We start from the raw sequence: 17,713 nt of genomic DNA, 5'->3' as shown, positions 1-17,713 counted from the left end.
GAGAGGGGATGATGGAATGGACAGGCTCTGATCGAGAGGGGGTGATGGAGTGGAGAGGCTCTGATATTCAGCGGGTGATGGAGTGGACAGGCTTTGATGGAGAGGGGTTGTTGGAATGGACAGGCTCTGGTGGAGAGAGGGTGATAGAGTGGACAGGCTCTGATGATCAGGAGGGGATGGAGTGGACAGTGTCTGGTTGAGAGAGGGTGAAGGAGTGAATAGGCTGTGATGGTGAAAGGGTGATAGAGTAGACAGGCTCTGGTTAAATGGAGGGATACAGGTGATATGGAGGTACACTTCTATATGGGGTGCACAGGTTATATGGAGGTACACTTCTATATGGGGTGCACAGGTGATATGGGGGTACACTTCTATATGGGGGTGCACAGGTGATATGGAGGTACACTTCTATATGGGGTGCACAGGTGATATGGGGGTACACTTCTATATGGGGGTGCACAGGTGATATGGAGGCACACTTCTATATGGGGGTGCACAGGTGATATGGAGGCACACTTCTATATGGGGGTGCACAGGTGATATGGAGGCACACTTCTATATGGGGGTGCACAGGTGATATGGAGGTACACTTCTATATGGGGTGCACAGGTGATATGGAGGTACACTTGTCATATGGGAGTGCACTGGTTATATGGAGGGGTACAGGCGATATGGAGGTACACTTCTATATGGGGGTGCACAGGTGATATGGAGGTACACTTCTATATGGGGGTGCACTGGTTATATGGAGGTACACTTCTATATGGGGGTGCACAGGTGATATGGAGGTACACTTCTATATGGGGTGCACAGGTGATATGGAGGTACACTTGTCATATGGGAGTGCACTGGTTCTATGGAGGAGTACAGGCGATATGGAGGTACACTTGCTATATGGGGGTGCTGTCACGGCCTATGGTGTGCGCTGTGACACTGTTGCTACACTTGCGGTTGCCCGCGGCAACGCGTTGCTGTGTGGGCATGCGGTGGCAGTGTCTCGGCCTTCTGGGTGATTGCTGTGACATGCCTGCTGCAACGTGTAGCTTTCCATGCTTGTGTGTGCACTTCCCCTTTAAGTGGCTTCCTCCCCTTGTCTGGTGTTTGAAGGGTTAACTCCCTTCCTAGTGTTTTGTTAACACTGGGTTCATGTGTGTGTGGGTGTGAACCGAGAGCAAGGCAGGTGATTTGACTCCGCCACCAGAAAAGAGCGCGTACGCAGAAGTCAAGATTAAGAAAATTGCATTTACTATAAGTATTAAGGCAGATTGCCTGGATTTGTGGGAGGGGCTGAGGTCCGCCTCCAGCCTATTTAGGGCACTCCCCTTACCTGGCTCCTGCATCATTGAGGTCTGAGCTTTTGAGAGAGGAGGTCGCTTGTGGAGTTCCTGGAGAGTTACCTGCGAGTCGCTGAATTCCTGGGAGTTTATTCGTTGCCATCAGTTCTGGATTTGGAGCATTTCTGTTCTATTTTTCCGGCTTTACTCAGGTTCACTGTGGGTCACGTTTGCCCGTTAAACTGCGAGTCATCTATACGGTACAGCCGGGGCCTCACGGTTGCCCCTGTACCTGTTCAATTCATTTCACCAAACGCTGCACCAATGTCACTGTTTTCTCATACAAGTCACCAGTATTTCATTTCTGTCACGCCTTGTTCAGGCACAATTTGTCTACATGGTACCACTATTCCGGTCAGCACCCTGCGGCAGGCATGCAGTCGGTTCCTGGGCAATCCCCCATTTCTGTTCATTTCGTTTCACCGAACGCTGCAAATGTCACAGCTTTCTCGCCCAGGTCACCAGCATTTAATTTCTGTCATGTCTTGTTCATGCGTAAATTTATCTACACCGTATCACCACTCCGGTCAACACCCCTGCGGCATGCAGGCAGTGGTTTCTGAGTCATCCACACGGTACAGCCGGGGCCTCACGGTTGCCCCCTGTACCGGTTCATTTCTTTTTCATCATACGCTGCACCAATGTCACGGTTTTCTTATACAAGTCACCAGTATTCATTTCTGTCACGCCTTGTTCATGCGCAATTTGTCCACACCGTACTACCATTCCGGTCAACACCTCTGCAGCATGCGGCATGGTTTCTGGCCTAATCCCCCATTTCTGTTTCATTTCATGGACGCTGCGCTAATGTCACGGATTTCTCACAGTCACCAGCATCTCTTTTTGTCATGTCTCGTTCAGCAATCTTCCTACAGGCACAACACTGCGGTCAGCACCCCTGGGGTCCAGGCTCGTTCCCCATTTCTTTTTTAGTCCATATCACCCCACAATCATCCACATTCATGCCCCCCCCCCCCCTCCTCATGTTCATGTGCACGGCTGCAGGAGCACAAATGCGTATGAGTTATTTCATACGGTACAGCAGGGCCTCACGGTTGCCCCTGTACCGGTTCATCTCACTTCATCAATGCGCACCAATGTCACGGTTTTCATGCAAGTCACCAGCATTCATTTCTGTCACACCTGTTTCATGCATATTCATTCACAAACCGCACCACCATTCCGGTCAACAGCTCTGGCAGCATGCGACCAATGGTTCCTGGATTAAATCCCCCCCTTTTTTTTTCCATGGTTCTTTTCACACACACTGCATCCATGTCACGGCTGCTCGCAGCAATCACCGGCAGCTCATTGCTCATGCCTATTCTGGCGTCTCCCCACAGGACCGTCACTCCGGTCAGCCCCCTGATGATTCCAGCCCCATTCCCCATTCCTGGGTTTCACCCCTCCAACATCCAACATTCATGCCCTCCCCTCCCCTCCCCTCCCTCCCCTCCTCGTTTTCCAGGTACACAGCACAGGGGCCAGCTGCGGTACACCCGGCACACCCCCCATTCATTTCAAACTTCACTGGGCTTGCCGCGGCGCGGACATCCCCTCCCCACCGCCTCCTGCCTGTTTGCCACTCCTCCTGCCGCGCGGCCGATGGCGCCCGGCCGCGTCCTGGGGCCTGGTCTGCGCATGCGCGGCCGGGGTTCTGCGCATGCGCGGCGATTTCATCGGCGCATGCGCAGTGTCCCGGCGGCCGTGGGGGGACTCCGGACGAATGGGTTCAAAAATAAATGGCTTTCATTTTTCCTATGTTCCAAAATGTCACTCCTTACAAACAGTCACATAATCCTCCAAGCATGTTCCACATGATTCATTTTCACTTCACCAACAACATTCATGGCCCCCCCCCCCCGGTCATTTAGGTGCGCTGTCACGGGGGCCAGCGGCGGTGCAACCTGCACCCCCCATTCATTTCACCTCCACTGGGCTTACCGCTGCCCTGACATCCCCTCCCCACCACCTCCTGCCTGGTTACCGCTCCTCCTGCCGCGCGGCCGATGGCGCCCGGCCGCGTCCTGGTGCCTGGTCTGCGCATGCGCGGCCGGGGTTCTGCGCATGCGCGGCGATTCCGTCGGCGCGTGCGCGGTGTCCCGGCGGCCGTGCGCGCCGCTTCTGTTGCGGGGGGGCGCCGTCGGACGGCAGGGGAGCCTTCTAGCACGCCCCTTACAGTCATACAACACCCCAGCAGCCCACACAAGAAAAGAAAAATAAATAAATTTAAAAAAAAACGCCATCAAACACCTTTTGGAATAAACATGAAGATTATAAGCCAGGCCCTCTTGTCCAAAATCAATGTATGATCTTATAAATGCTCTTCTGGCTGAAAGGGCAAAACTTCCCATACACACACTCAGCTGCAAAGAGACTGTCTCAAAAGGGTTCTTCACCTTTTTGCTAACAATGATCTACCCTTTGGATAGGTCATCAGCTTAAAAAAAATAATAATAATAATAATGGAAGCACTGGGGGGGAGGAGTCATCGTCTGGTCATCCGGAAAAAAAAAAAAAATATATATATATATTATAATTGTTTTATCATAATCAATAAATAGGTGGGAATTGCAGGGACACTGTCCAAATGTTCCATTAAATTGCCGGCACGCGCTTTCCGCCTGGGCATGGCCACACGGCACGCACTGGTCTCTTTTCACACCAGGCGCAAGCTGTCGTTTCATGAACAACCGCCATGATCCTCCCGGTCGTGTATATGTACCATATGCATTTGCACATTTCATCACACTATTTTATGTCTACCCTCCCCCTTTCTTTTTTCAGGCGGTCAACCTATATTGTATTTTGCACTACCATGTATCCGGAGAATTTTTTCTTACCACCAGGTACGTTCACCTGCTCATTAACAAAAGTCTTCCTTACATTTCGAATAATCCCGTTAGGGTCAGCGTGCTGGCTTTAGGGGCACCATCATCCCACTAGGTTACCCCCTTCTTGGCTTCGCCAGCAGTTAGTGGTCCCGCGAGGCCGACACCCCGCCTCAAACGTACAGAGGCACCCGCCCAACGCGCCACCTCGTTAGTAAGCCGCCTCGCGTGTTGCATAGAGAGGGCCTCACCTGTCACTCCCTTCCCCTAGTCCTGTCTTACAGTCACCGAGAGGCCAACGCTCCTGCCACTACCACAAGTGGCCTCATTAACCCCTCGCGCCAAATCATAGGTAGAGCCTCTCAAGCCGCTTGGCAATTAGCAGGGCCTCATCTGTCACCATGCAAGTATAATTTTTTCGCCGTCCGGCCTAGCTAGCCAGCACGATCCTGTGTTTCCCCAAGCTAATCAACTGTTTTGTTTTACTATGTCTCTGGAAGGGAAAGAGAACTTCTCCCTACCTGGCACCCCTGCTAGATCCGTCACTGCTACCCAGGGAGACGGTCTAGCCAGTCCAGCACCCATCAGATCCTGGGCAATCCCACGCATAACGACGGAGTCAAGGTGACGGCATGTTCCCTTCCCCGCCACGGCGAGGGAAGCAGAGCTTTTCCGGCTGCTGCGCACGCCAATCGATAACAGGGAGGCAGGGGAGGACCTAGCCAGTCCAGCACAGGGGATATACATACCATGCTGTCCTCCCTAAATGTCATCCATGTCTAAAGTCAACGTCAGGTTGGAGAGGCTGGAATCGGTCACCGCGACCCTCTCCCTGGCAGGGCCACCACCGGCAGCGTCACCGGCCGGATTGCCAGTGATCACGTCGACCGTTAGCCTGGAGGACCAAGAAGTCAGCCCGACGCACATAATACCGGAGGAGGAACCGGGGGTACCCATCGCCACCAAGAAGACAGAAGGGCCAGACACGGTCATCACCTTTCCTGGGTACCCAGTTGGATTCAGCCAGTTTGCCATCCGGGAAGATCCAGGACATCCTCGCCCACATAGGCAACTACCTTCAACTCAGCACCGGCAACCGCAAAGAACTGCAGTCCCTGCTGGGCTCCCTGATCTTTGCCATGCGCATCCACCTCAGTGTCGCTCATTTATATCACGGCTCCTGCACCTCTCCCCTTTTCCTACACGACTCGCACAGGTTGTCCCTGGATGCCCACGCTGCAGGCAGGTCTGGGCATGTGGGGGAGATTTCTGTCCACCTGGAATGGCGGGAGCTTGTTTCTCCCTCAGCCGTCGGACTCTTCCCCCTCTATCTGGTCAGATGCGGCATCTACCACAGGCTTCGCGGCCATTTTTGGGAACGATTGGCTGTGGGGCAGCTGGCCTCCTGCGGTCCGGGGTTTGGAAGGATTCTCCACTGCCTCAGCGCTTTTCAAGATCTACCCCATCGTGGCGGCGGCCGTAGCATGGGGTCATTCATGGGCAACATGTCGGTCCGGTGCTATTCAGACAACCATACGACCTGCCAGTTCATCAACAGGATTGTTCCAAATCTCTCACAATCGTGAGGTTTCTGCGGAGACTTCCTTGGTTGGCCGCTTGCAATATTTTCTTCTTGCATTGTTTCCATGTCCCGGGGGTGGGCAATACGGCAGCTGACAGTCTGTCTCGCGTCAAATTTCAGGCATTTCATCAAGCTCTCCCATCAGCGTTACCCACGGCCTCCATCACTCCATCATTTCAAACAGCTCATTCTGGATTAGAAGGCATCATGCGGCATAGCCAGTCTTTGTCCCGCTTAGCACTATCAGACGATACACATAGAACATACGACAGAGCGTTCACACTATTCAACAGGTCCTGTTGGAACACAACATCACGCACCCTTTTTGTCATGACGTCTCTTCCGGGGTTGGCTTCTTTTGCCACCTCAAACTCATGTCATACAACACCATCAAACCATATCTCACTGGCATTTCAACATCATATGCTAATCATACACCCCAATAACATCAGCTTCATGTCCTCGCACCAGATCAAATCCATACTCAGAGGTATTCAGGAAACGGAACCCGCACGTCCAGCCCAGAGGCTACCCATAATCAATCATATCTTCAAAGCATTATCCGACTTACTGGACGCCACGCCTCTGGAAACGGATACCAACTCCATCATCAATACGGCATTTACTTGACCTTTTACGGATTCCTGAGTTACGGGAAATTCACTACAGCCTCCACGACCCGAACCTCACCTTGTCTTCTTGTCTCCCACTTGTCAAAACACATGGTTCACTACATCCTGTCCTTACCTCACTCCAAGAATAGTCAGCACTTACCCGTCAACATTTCATATTACCCCACGCACAACAGATGGTGTCCAGTCAGGGTCCTGGATGCTCACAATCAGCGTCACAAGTTCTACCCTCTCAACCGCTACTTCAACTACATGGTTCGGTACTCACCACCACCACCTTCATGACCCATGTCGGGTCATCCCTCACACAACTAGGCCTCAACGCAGCCAACTACTCAGGGCACTCCTTTCGCATTGGAGCCACGTCCACGGCCTCCAGTGCCAACATCCTCACTCAATGCATCAGGGGATTGGGGCGCTGGGAGTCATCCGCTTACGCGCAATACATTCCCCAATCCAACACAAGAGTTTAAGAGTGGCTTTCCAAAACATGTCGGGTCAAGCTATTGATACATCAATTGGCTACAATAAACTGGTTATTTCCATTTTTGCCCTCTTCTTTCTCAGGCCTACCTCATCCTCGGTTTCGGCACACCACAACCGACTACACTCATTCCCTGCTTTCCCAGGGCTCTTCACTGTACTACCGTAAGCCCCCTTACACAAGTATTAAGGCAGATTGCCTGGATTTGTGGGAGGGGCTGAGGTCCGCCTCCAGCCTATTTAGGGCACTCACCTTACCTGGCTCCTGCATCATTGAGGTCTGAGCTTTGACCCTCCCACCACTCCACTCATTTACAACTCATTTCTTCCATATCTTTTCCTTGGGTAGGCCCTCTTCTTTCTCAGGCCTACCTCATCCTCGGTTTCGGCACACCACAACCGACTACACTCATTCCCTGCTTTCCCAGGGCTCTTCACTGTACTACCGTAAGCCCCCTTACACAAATTAATAAAAGCAGGTTAACAATGCAGTCACAGAGGTAAAGACGAGCAAAATATTCAAAACAGTATAAACAATACAAGTTAAACACCGCAACAATTTTCACCTTCGCTGTGTCCGTATTCGCAGTGCGGACACTAAGAAATAATAGTCCCAGAAACTGTTCCTAACTGACCCTAACCTTCAAGCAGGTGCGCACCCCCTTATCCCAGTGGTCCAAGTGGACCGCTTACAGTTTGTGGAAGTGCACGGTGGGGCCCGATGTCGACCTTTTCCTCTAACCAGAGCAGGATCAGCAACAAAGAAGTCCTCCTCAGCAGGCCGGAGAACCAGCTGAATATAATCCAGGATTATTACAGTTACTGTCCGGTACCTCGACAGCACTGTGAGTCTCTTTACTGTTTGGGGCAATCCACTCAGCTCAATGTCGGCTCCACAGGTTAGTTGCTGCACACAGTCCTTTTAACTTGGCTTCACTAAATGCACGGTCTCTTTGTACTACATCCATCTCTAGACCGAAGTTCACACAGCTTGGCTGTACAGGGAAGTCCTTTAGTATCTCCACACACGTCTTACACAACACAGAACTTGTTTTCTATCTTGCCAATATGGCGGCATCTGCAGTTCCAGTCTCTCTTCCTCCTTCTTCCTGCTCACACTGAGGCAGGGTGACATCATAAGGGGTGTGTCACTTCAACACTTAGCTGCTGCCTTAAAGAACCAGTATCACAGTAATACACTTTCTCTATGGTAAACTCCAATGCAAATTGGTCCTATGCTGCCATCTACTGACCGAACAAATACTGCAGGCATTTTACATTAAATTTTAACACAGTTTACCAGGATAATGAAACTTAGAGACATTACATGACTGTTTCTTACATGGGTGTGGCTGCTTGGGCTATTTAGCCTCTGCTGGATGCCTGAAACTGGGGGTACTCCAGCCATGGTTTATGCTGGAGCTATCCTCCTGGTCTTCATATTCCATCTGTCCAGTGAGGGCCCCCCTTGTGGTCATAGATGTTAGATGTTCTTATGGGGTCTCACGTTTATTGCAGCTGTGCTGTCCTGGGTCCCTGTGTGGTTTGTGGTGTGTGCTGTGTCCTTAATGTTTGTGTGGACACCAGCACTTGTGCACGGGTTCCAGTCAGTGTGTCTGTGGCAGGTAAGTGTGTTACTGGTCTCGCTTACCTGCCATCTCTATAGCTGTATGTGTTCCCCTCTCCTTGCAGCCTGGCCTCAGATAGAGACTCCTGTTCCTCCATTACTGGGATGAACAGGTCGTCTCTCCCCTGCTCCTAAGTGAGGGATTACCAGGGCGATTTAGGGTTTCTAGGTATCCTGAGTATGAGTCGTCCTACCATCGGGGTCCGCTCATACGGTGAGGAGTCAGGGAGAGGATTAGGGACGCAGTAGGAGGTGACCTGCTCCCTTATTTCTCCTTTTGGCCATGCTGATCCCCTTTTTCCCTTTGACACCGCATGGTGGGGGGTTTCCCCCACTCCCCGTCGTGACAGGTGCACTGGTTATATGGAGAGGTGCAGGTGATATAGAGGTACATTTGCTGTATTGAGGTGCACTGGTTATATATACTGTACACGTATATACTCTATATAGGGGTGTATTTACCTGTTACGTTTAGACTGTGGTCACCATATGATTTGTAGATGAAGTTGATGAAGTAGTCGGGGGGTGGCAGGACCGTCACACAGGCTCCCTCTAGAACCACTGCTAGAATGGCTTCCTCAATCATGGGGGTGGTGTGACCGGGATCAGACGTCATGTTTAGGATATCCTCTGCATTCACACATTCCCCAAACTGAAAACAAATGCAAGCCATTGTGTAGTGGAATTTTCTTATTGGGCAATGATGAACGATCCTGGATCCTGTCAACTCCGCTCTCCTGATACTACGATCCAGCAATGCCCTACCTATATCTACCCGCACCCCATTCACTGACTGTACTGTCGTCATCTCCTACCTACTGACCTAGTCTGCTCCTTCACCCCTTTCCCATAACTGGGAGTCTTCACATCTCAACTACTGATTAATCACATCTTCTCAATGCCTGCCAATCAAACTCAACAAGACCTTTCTAGGCAAAAGCTCCTGTCTGATGGTGGATCATGTGAGTACAGTACAGTAAACCCACAATCAGATAGGAATTGGTCACGCCACTACCAATATCCTCATCCTTCCCTTGTCTTCTCCACATCCCCATACCCGGCCTCATCCTTCCCTTGTGTTCTCCACATCCCCATACCCTCATCCTTCCCTTGTGTTCTCCACATCCCCATACCCTCATCCTTCCCTTGTCTTCTCCACATCCCCATACCCGGCCTCATCCTTCCCTTGTGTTCTCCACATCCCCATACCCTTATCCTTTCCTTGTCTTCTCCACATCCCCATACCCTCATCCTTCCCTTGTCTTCTTCACATCCCCATATTCTCATCCTTCCCTTGTCTTCTCCGCATCCCCATATCCTCATCCATCCCTTGTCTTCTCCATATCCACATCCTTCCTTTGTCTTCTCCACATCCCCATATACTCACCCTTCCCTTGTCTTCTTCACATCCCCATATTCTCATCCTTCCCTTGTCTTCTCCACATCCCCATACCCTCATCCTTCCCTTGTCTTCTCCACATCCCCATACCCTCATCCTTCCCTTGTCTTCTCCACATCCCCATATTATCATCCTTCCCTTGTCTTCTCCATATCCACATCCTTCCCTTGTCTTCTCCACATCCCCATATCCTCATCCTTCCCTTGTCTTCTCCACATCCCCAGATCCTCATCCTTCCCTTGTCTTCTCCACATCCCCATACCCTCATCCTTCCCTTGTCTTCTTCACATCCCCATATCCTCATCCTTCCCTTGTCTTCTCCATATCCACATCCTTCCCTTGTCTTCTCCACATCCCCATACCCTCATCCTTCCCTTGTCTTCTCCACATCCCCATACCCTCATCCTTCCCTTGTCTTCTCCACATCCCCATATTATCATCCTTCCCTTGTCTTCTCCATATCCACATCCTTCCCTTGTCTTCTCCACATCCCCATATCCTCATCCTTCCCTTGTCTTCTCCACATCCCCAGATCCTCATCCTTCCCTTGTCTTCTCCACATCCCCATACCCTCATCCTTCCCTTGTCTTCTTCACATCCCCATATCCTCATCCTTCCCTTGTCTTCTCCATATCCACATCATTCCCTTGTCTTCCCCACATCCCCACCCTTCCCTTGTCTTCTTCACATCCCCATATTTTCATCTTTCCCTTGTCTTCTCCACATCCTCATATCCTCATCCTTCCCTTGTCTTCTTCACATCCTCATATCCTCATCATTCCCTTGTCTTCTTCACATCCCCATATCCTCATCCTTCCCTTGTCTTCTTCACATCCCCATATCCTCATCCTTCTCTTGTCTTCTCCATATCCACATCTTTCCCTTGTCTTCTCCACATCCCCATATCCTCACCCTTCCCTTGTCTTCACATCCCCATACCCTCATCCTTCCCTTGTGTTCTCCACATCCCCATACCCTCATCCTTCCCTTGTATTCTCCACATCCCCATACCCTCATCCTTCCCTTGTATTCTCCACATCCCCATACCCTCATCCTTCCCTTGTATTCTCCACATCCCCATACCCTCATCCTTCCCTTGTGTTCTCCACAGCCCCATATTATCATCCTTCCTTAGTCTTGTTCACATCCCCATATCCTGATCCTTCCCTTGTCTTCTCCACATCCCCATATCCTCACCCTTCCCCTGTCTTCTCCACATCCCCATATTATCATCCTTCCCTTGTTGTCTCCACATTCCCATATCCTTACCCTCCCCTTGTCTTCTCCTCATCCCTATATTCTCATCCTTCTCCTATCTTCTCCACATCCCCATACCCTCATCTTTCCCCTGTCTTCTCCACATCCCCATATTATTAAACTTCCCTTGTCTTGTTCACATCCCCTTATCCTCAATCTTGCCTTGTCTTCTCTAAATCCTCATATCCTCCTCCTTTCCTTGTCATCTCCACATCCCCATATCCTCATCCTTACCTTGTGATCTCCAGATCGCCTCATCCTTCTCTAGCCTTCTCCACCTCCTTCCCTTGCCTTCTCCACATCTCCTTATAGTTGTCTTGTCTTGTACACACCCTCTCATCCTTCCCTTGCCTTCTCCTCATCCTCTCTTCCTTCTCTTGTGTTCCCCACAAGCCTTCTTCGTTCTTTACCTGATCCTTGGCTGACTTGTAGTGAGGCAGTATGGTTGCTATTACATATAGTGTGGCCTCCACAGCCTGGTCACTCCCGGGCAGGAGGCTTTTCAGCCAGTTTCCCTCTTTAACAGCCGCACAGGTTGATGAAGAGTTTGAGATGTAGCTTAGCAAACCTCCAGATAAGGCTGCATACCCTTGGGCATCCAGCTGGGATTCTGGAGCTTTCCTCAGTGAATCTAACAGGATGGATGGGGTCAGACACTGCAGAGAGAAAAAACGTCTGATGAGCAAACACACATAAAAGACCTTATGTTTCTACCATTATGTCATCCAGAACACAACATGAAGGTTTCATACAAAGAACCCAGACCCTATAATACCTGGGGAAACTTCAGCTGTATGAGCCATAGAAAGAAGAGTATTTGTAGAATCTACAGTATGTGTAGTATTATGTAGTAGTATTTTAACCCCCAATATATTTTATATATATATATACACACAATACTTTGTATTGTACATTATACAGATTACAGGGTGATATGGCTACTCAGTACTCAATGTTATACTGGTTACAGTGTAAATTAATACTCAGTACTGGATGTTATACTGATTACAGGGGATACACCTAATACATGCTCCAGACTATCCATACACCTACTCCAGACTAACCATACACCTGCTCCAGACTAACCATGCACCTGCTCCAGACTAATCATACACCTGCTCTAGACTAACCATACAACTGCTTCAGACTATCAATACACCTGCTCCAGACTATCCACTATCCATTCACCTGCTCCAGACTAAGCATACATGTCTTCCAGACTAACCATACATCTGCTCCAGACTAACCCTACACCTGGTTCAGACTAACTATACAGCTGATCCAGACTATCCATACACCTGCTCCAGACTATTTATTCACCTACTCCAGACTATCCATACACCTGCTTCAGACTATCCATACACCTGTTCCTGACTAAGCATACATGTCCTCCAGACTAACCATACATCTGCTCTAGACTAACCATATACCTGCTCCAGACTAACCATATACCTGCTCCAGACTAACCATACACCTGGTCCAGACTAACCATACACCTGTTCCTGACTAAGCATACATGTCCTCCAGACTAACCATACACCTGCTCCAGACTAACCATACACCTGCTCCAGACTAACCATACACCTGCTCCAGACTAACCATACACCTGGTCCAGACTAACCATACACCTGGTCCATACTAACCATACACCTGGTCCAGACTAACCATACACCTGTTCCTGACTATCCATACACCTGGTCCAGACTATCCATACACCTGCTCCAGGCTATCCATTCACCTGCTCCAGACTAACCATAAACCTGGTGCAGATTATTCATACACCTGCTCCAGACTATCTGTCACGGGGTTCCAAAGGTGCACTCGGTCCCCCATTGCCCGCAGAACTGTTGCTTAGCTTTTGGAATGAGGTTCTGTGTTTGACCTCATTCCCAGGGCGGCTTTACTAGCTGGGTGGCTCCTTGCTCCTAAGTCTGCCTTGAGCGCCGAGCTGATCACTCGGTGCTCGACTGGTTGGTCTGTCGGTCATGTGACGCTGGCCACGTCACATGACCCTCACTCCCCACTATAAATACAGGCAGCCTGCTGGCTACAGGTTGCCTGTTAATTTCTAGGTTCCTGGTATTTGTTGGACTGCTGAATACTTACCTGATCCTGTTCCTTGACCATCCTTTTGCCTGATCCTCCTGTACTGCGCATCCGTCCTGGTATTGTGACCTCGGCTCCCACCTGACTACTCTCTTAGGACTCCTCTTGTACTTCTCTGCTCTCCTGGTATTTATGACCCCGGCTTCTCCTGACAATTCTCTGCTTGCTCCATTTGTACTTTGCAGCTTTCCTGGTATTGACTCGGTCCGTTCACGTCCTGTTGTTTGTCTGTCTGTCATCCCTGCACTTATTCCAAGTTAGGGATTGCCGTCCAGTTGTCCCCTGTTATCAGGACTCGCGAGGCAAGTAGGCAGGGCCAGGGGTAAGGGTGGAGCGCAGTGGTCACTTCCCTTTCCGCTGTGTGTGTGTGTACGCGACCGTTACAGATTAACAGGCCCAATAACCACTGTATTATGAATCCTCTGGTGACCCTGACTGACTATGTCTCTAATCTGACGCAGATGGTGCAGGAGTTAGGGGAAAAACTCAGCTCTTTTGAGTTAGGGCAAGGCTCTTCCACTCCTCAGGCCTCCAGTCCGCTTTTTGAGCCCCAGATTAAGCTCCCAGAAACCTTTTCTGGAGACCGGAAGAAGTTTCTCTCTTTTAAGGAGAGTTGCAAACTTTACTTCCGTTTGCGCCCCGTGTCCTCTGGCCCCGAGAGTCAACGCGTGGGCATTATCATTTCCCGATTACAGGGTGATCCCCAGGACTGGGCGTTCTCTTTACCTGCTGGCGCCAGTTGTTTATATTCTGTGGAGGGGTTCTTTCAGGCCCTAGGTACCCTCTATGATGAACCAGACAGGGCTCTAGTAGCCGAGACGGCTCTAAAGGCACTGGTTCAGGGCAATTTACCAGCGGAGGATTATTGCACCCAATTCAGAAGGTGGTGTGTCCCCTCAGGATGGAACGAACCAGCCCTGCAGAGTCAGGTCAGGTCAGGTCTGTCTGATAAATTAAAGGATCTTCTGGTCAGTTATCAACTTCCAGAGACCTTAGAGGAGATGATGACCCTTGTTGTCCGACTTGACCGACGGGTTAGAGAGAGACGACAGGAACAACAGTTCTCTTCCCAGATGGTGGTCCAGCCAGAGGCCTATCCCAGAGACAATGCTGAGGTCTCCACCGAGGAACCCATGCAGGTTGGCATGACCCGAGGGAATCTTCGCCGCAGACGTGGAGAATGCTTTTACTGTGGAGATTCTGACCATTGGATCAACCAGTGTCCTAAGAAGGTCCTCTCTGTCAAGTCTCCTAAGACAAGGCATAAAGACCAGGTACACCCTGAATTTTCTAAATGTAAGCTTTCGGTACCCATTACGATTTCTCTGGGAGTAGATAAATGGGCGGGTAAGGCCTTTATTGATTCTGGCTCAGCGGCTAGCTTTATTGACTCTGAGTATGCTGTTAGATTGGTTATTCCTATGTTTGCCTTACCAACTCCTATCCATGTCATGGCTATTGATGCTACTCCTCTTATTGGTGGTACGGTGAGCTTATGTACCTCGGAGATTTCTCTAACCGTGGGTGTGTGCCACTCAGAGAGATGTTCGCTTCTAGTCCTGGAGAACCTACCTGCTGAGGTGGTACTAGGGTTGCCTTGGCTCCGACTACATAACCCCACTATAGATTGGTCCAATGGGGAGTTGGTGAGATGGGGGCCTAAGTGTGACTCGTGCCTGTCCGTGGTACAGGCTGGGGTCTCAGTAAAGTCTGATACTTTACCCTCTGTTGTTAGAGAATATTCTGATGTATTCTCATCACCAACCCCAGAGGTTCTACCCCCCCATAGACCTTATGATTGTACCATAGAGCTAGTAGAGGGGGCCAAGTTTCCTAAAGGACGAATTTATAATCTTTCTATGCCCGAACGCAAGGCCATGGAAGATTATATTAAGGAGAGCCTTGGTAAAGGGCATATTAGACCTTCTATCTCTCCTATGGGGGCGGGGTTTTTCTTCGTTAAGAAAAAAGATGGTGGTCTTATGCCATGTATCGATTACCAGAGATTAAATAAAATCACTGTCCAGAATAGATACTCCCTCCCATTGATTCCGGATTTATTTAACCAGGTCCTGGGGGCAACCTGGTTTTCCAAAATTGACCTGAAAAGGGGCATACAATCTAATCCGAATCAAGGAGGGAGACGAATGGAAGACGGCGTTCAATACTCCGGTAGGACACTTTGAATATCAGGTGATGCCTTTTGGACTCAGCAATGCCCCAGCTGTGTTCCAAAACTTCATGAATGACATTCTTAGGGAATTCTTAGGTAAATTTGTTATTGTCTATCTTGACGACATTTTGATATTCTCTCCTGACTTCGAATCCCATGTGTCTCATGTTAGACAAGTATTAGAGGTGTTGAGGGAGAATCAGCTATCCGCTAAACAAGAGAAATGTGTCTTTGGTGTACAGGAGATTCTGTTTCTAGGGCATGTTCTGACTCCTCACTCCTTCAAGATGGATCCTGGTAAGGTACTAGCAATTAAGGAATGGGTAAGACCTTCATCCTTAAAGGCCTTACAACGGTTCTTAGGTTTCGCCAATTACTATCGTAAATTTATTATGAATTTTTCCGTAATTGCTAAACCGTTGACCGACCTTACTAAGAAAGGGGCGGATTTGGAGAATTGGTCTACTGAGGCCATTTCTTCATTTGAAAAATTAAAAAAGGCATTCAGTAGCGCTCCCATTCTGATCCAGCCTGATCAGGAGAAACCTTTTATTGTGGAGGTGGATGCGTCCGAGGACGGCGCAGGAGCAGTCCTTTCACAAGGTCCTGCCAGCCTCACTAATCTGAGACCATGTGCCTTCTTCTCCAGGAAATTCTCTCCCACGGAGAGAAACTACGACATAGGGAATAGGGAGCTGCTGGCCATTAAATGGGCATTTGAGGAGTGGAGGCATTTTCTGGAGGGGGCAAGGCATTGTGTAACTGTTGTCACTGACCATAAAAACCTTATGTTTCTCGAGTCTGCTAAGAGGTTGAATCCCCGTCAAGCCAGATGGGCTCTGTTTTTTACTCGTTTTGATTTTTCCATCACGTTCAGGCCGGGAAGTAAAAATGTGAAGGCGGACGCATTATCTCGGAGCTTCCAGGCTTTTCAACCTACTGAGGTACCACCTGAATCCATCCTACCAGCAAAAATCTTCTTAGCAGCTCTTACCCAGGATATCTCGGCTCGCATTAGGTCGGAACAACATCTGGCACCGGTATCCACCCCAACAGATAAGTTGTTTGTTCCCGTACAATTTCGTCTCCAGCTGTTGGGTGAGTGTCACGATTCTGCCTTTTGTGGACATCCGGGTGTTGAGGGCACTAAGGATCTGGTTTCTAGATCTTATTGGTGGCCCACTCTAACTAGGGATGTCAAGTCCTATGTGTCAGCCTGTGAGGTTTGTGCCAGGTCCAAGACACCTAGGACTCGCCCTGCTGGTAACCTACGACCCCTACCCATTCCCAGTAGACCCTGGTCCCATATCTCGATGGACTTTATAACTGACCTACCGCTGGCGGAGGGTAAGACTGTAGTGTGGGTAGTGGTGGATAGGTTTAGCAAGATGGTCTATTTCATTCCCCTGTCTAAACTCCCGAATGCCAAAACCCTGGCGTCTATTTTTGTGAAAGAAATTGTTCGATTGCACAGGGGTGTGCAGTTTGTGTCCAAATTCTGGAGGGCCTTCTGTCAAAGATGTAAAATTTCATTGTCTTTTTCTTCCGCCTACCATCCTGAGAGTAATGGGCAGACTGAACGCCTTAATCAGTCTGTGGAACAATTCCTGAGGTTGTATGTTGCTGATGACCAGCAATTATGGGTCAAATTCCTTCCGTTGGCTGAATTTGCTCTGAATAACCGTGTCAATTCTTCTGCTGGGGTCTCCCCTTTCTTTTGTAACCATGGTTTTCATCCCCTTTTTTATTCTGGGTCGTCCGTCTCCTCCTCTAACCCTGAAGCTGATAAACTCTCCTCCGAACTGTGCACAGTTTGGGCCCAGGTTCAATCGAACCTAGAAAAGGCTCAATGTTCTCAAAAACTTAAGGCCGATAGGAGACGTTCAAGGGGGGTAAACTTTCAGGTTGGGGATAAAGTATGGTTGTCCTCCAAGAATTTATCTCTCAAGGTAACTTCTAAAAAATTTGCTCCTCGTTTTATTGGACCATGTAAGATCACGGAAGTGATTAACCCGGTATCTTTTAGGTTGGAGCTGCCTGAGTCATTCCACATTCATAATGTGTTCCATAAATCTCTGCTTAAAAAATATTTTGAACCGGTAGTACCATCAAAAGCCTCGCCTCCGCCGGTTCTTGTTAATGATGCTGTCGAGTATGTGGTGTCTAAAATAGTGGATGTCAGGAAGGTGCGTAACTCCTTGCAGTACCTGATTCACTGGAAGGGGTATGGACCTGAAGAGAGATCTTGGGTACCTGCCAGGGAGGTTCATGCTCCTAGACTTGTTCGTA

At 49.5% G+C, this 17,713-nt stretch overlaps 1 protein-coding gene across 2 annotated transcripts in view; it reads right to left on the bottom strand.

The window, feature by feature from the left end:
• The window catches only part of SLC39A4 (solute carrier family 39 member 4), a 51,893-nt gene that overhangs the window by 21,351 nt on the left and 12,829 nt on the right, over positions 1-17,713 (bottom strand). Inside the window, exons 2-3 of one of the 2 annotated variants that reach the window (XM_040431995.1) lie at positions 11,556-11,801; positions 8,952-9,141 (exon numbers count right to left, since the gene is read on the bottom strand). In XM_040431995.1, the coding sequence (XP_040287929.1) occupies positions 8,952-9,141; positions 11,556-11,801 (436 nt within the window). The other variant, XM_040431996.1, reaches the window with a different exon arrangement.

Source organism: Bufo bufo, chromosome 5, assembly GCF_905171765.1.
Source record: "Bufo bufo chromosome 5, aBufBuf1.1, whole genome shotgun sequence".
Lineage (NCBI taxonomy): Eukaryota > Metazoa > Chordata > Amphibia > Anura > Bufonidae > Bufo > Bufo bufo.
The sequence above is the reverse complement of the archived record's forward strand: the minus strand, read 5'-3'. Positions and strand labels throughout refer to the sequence as shown.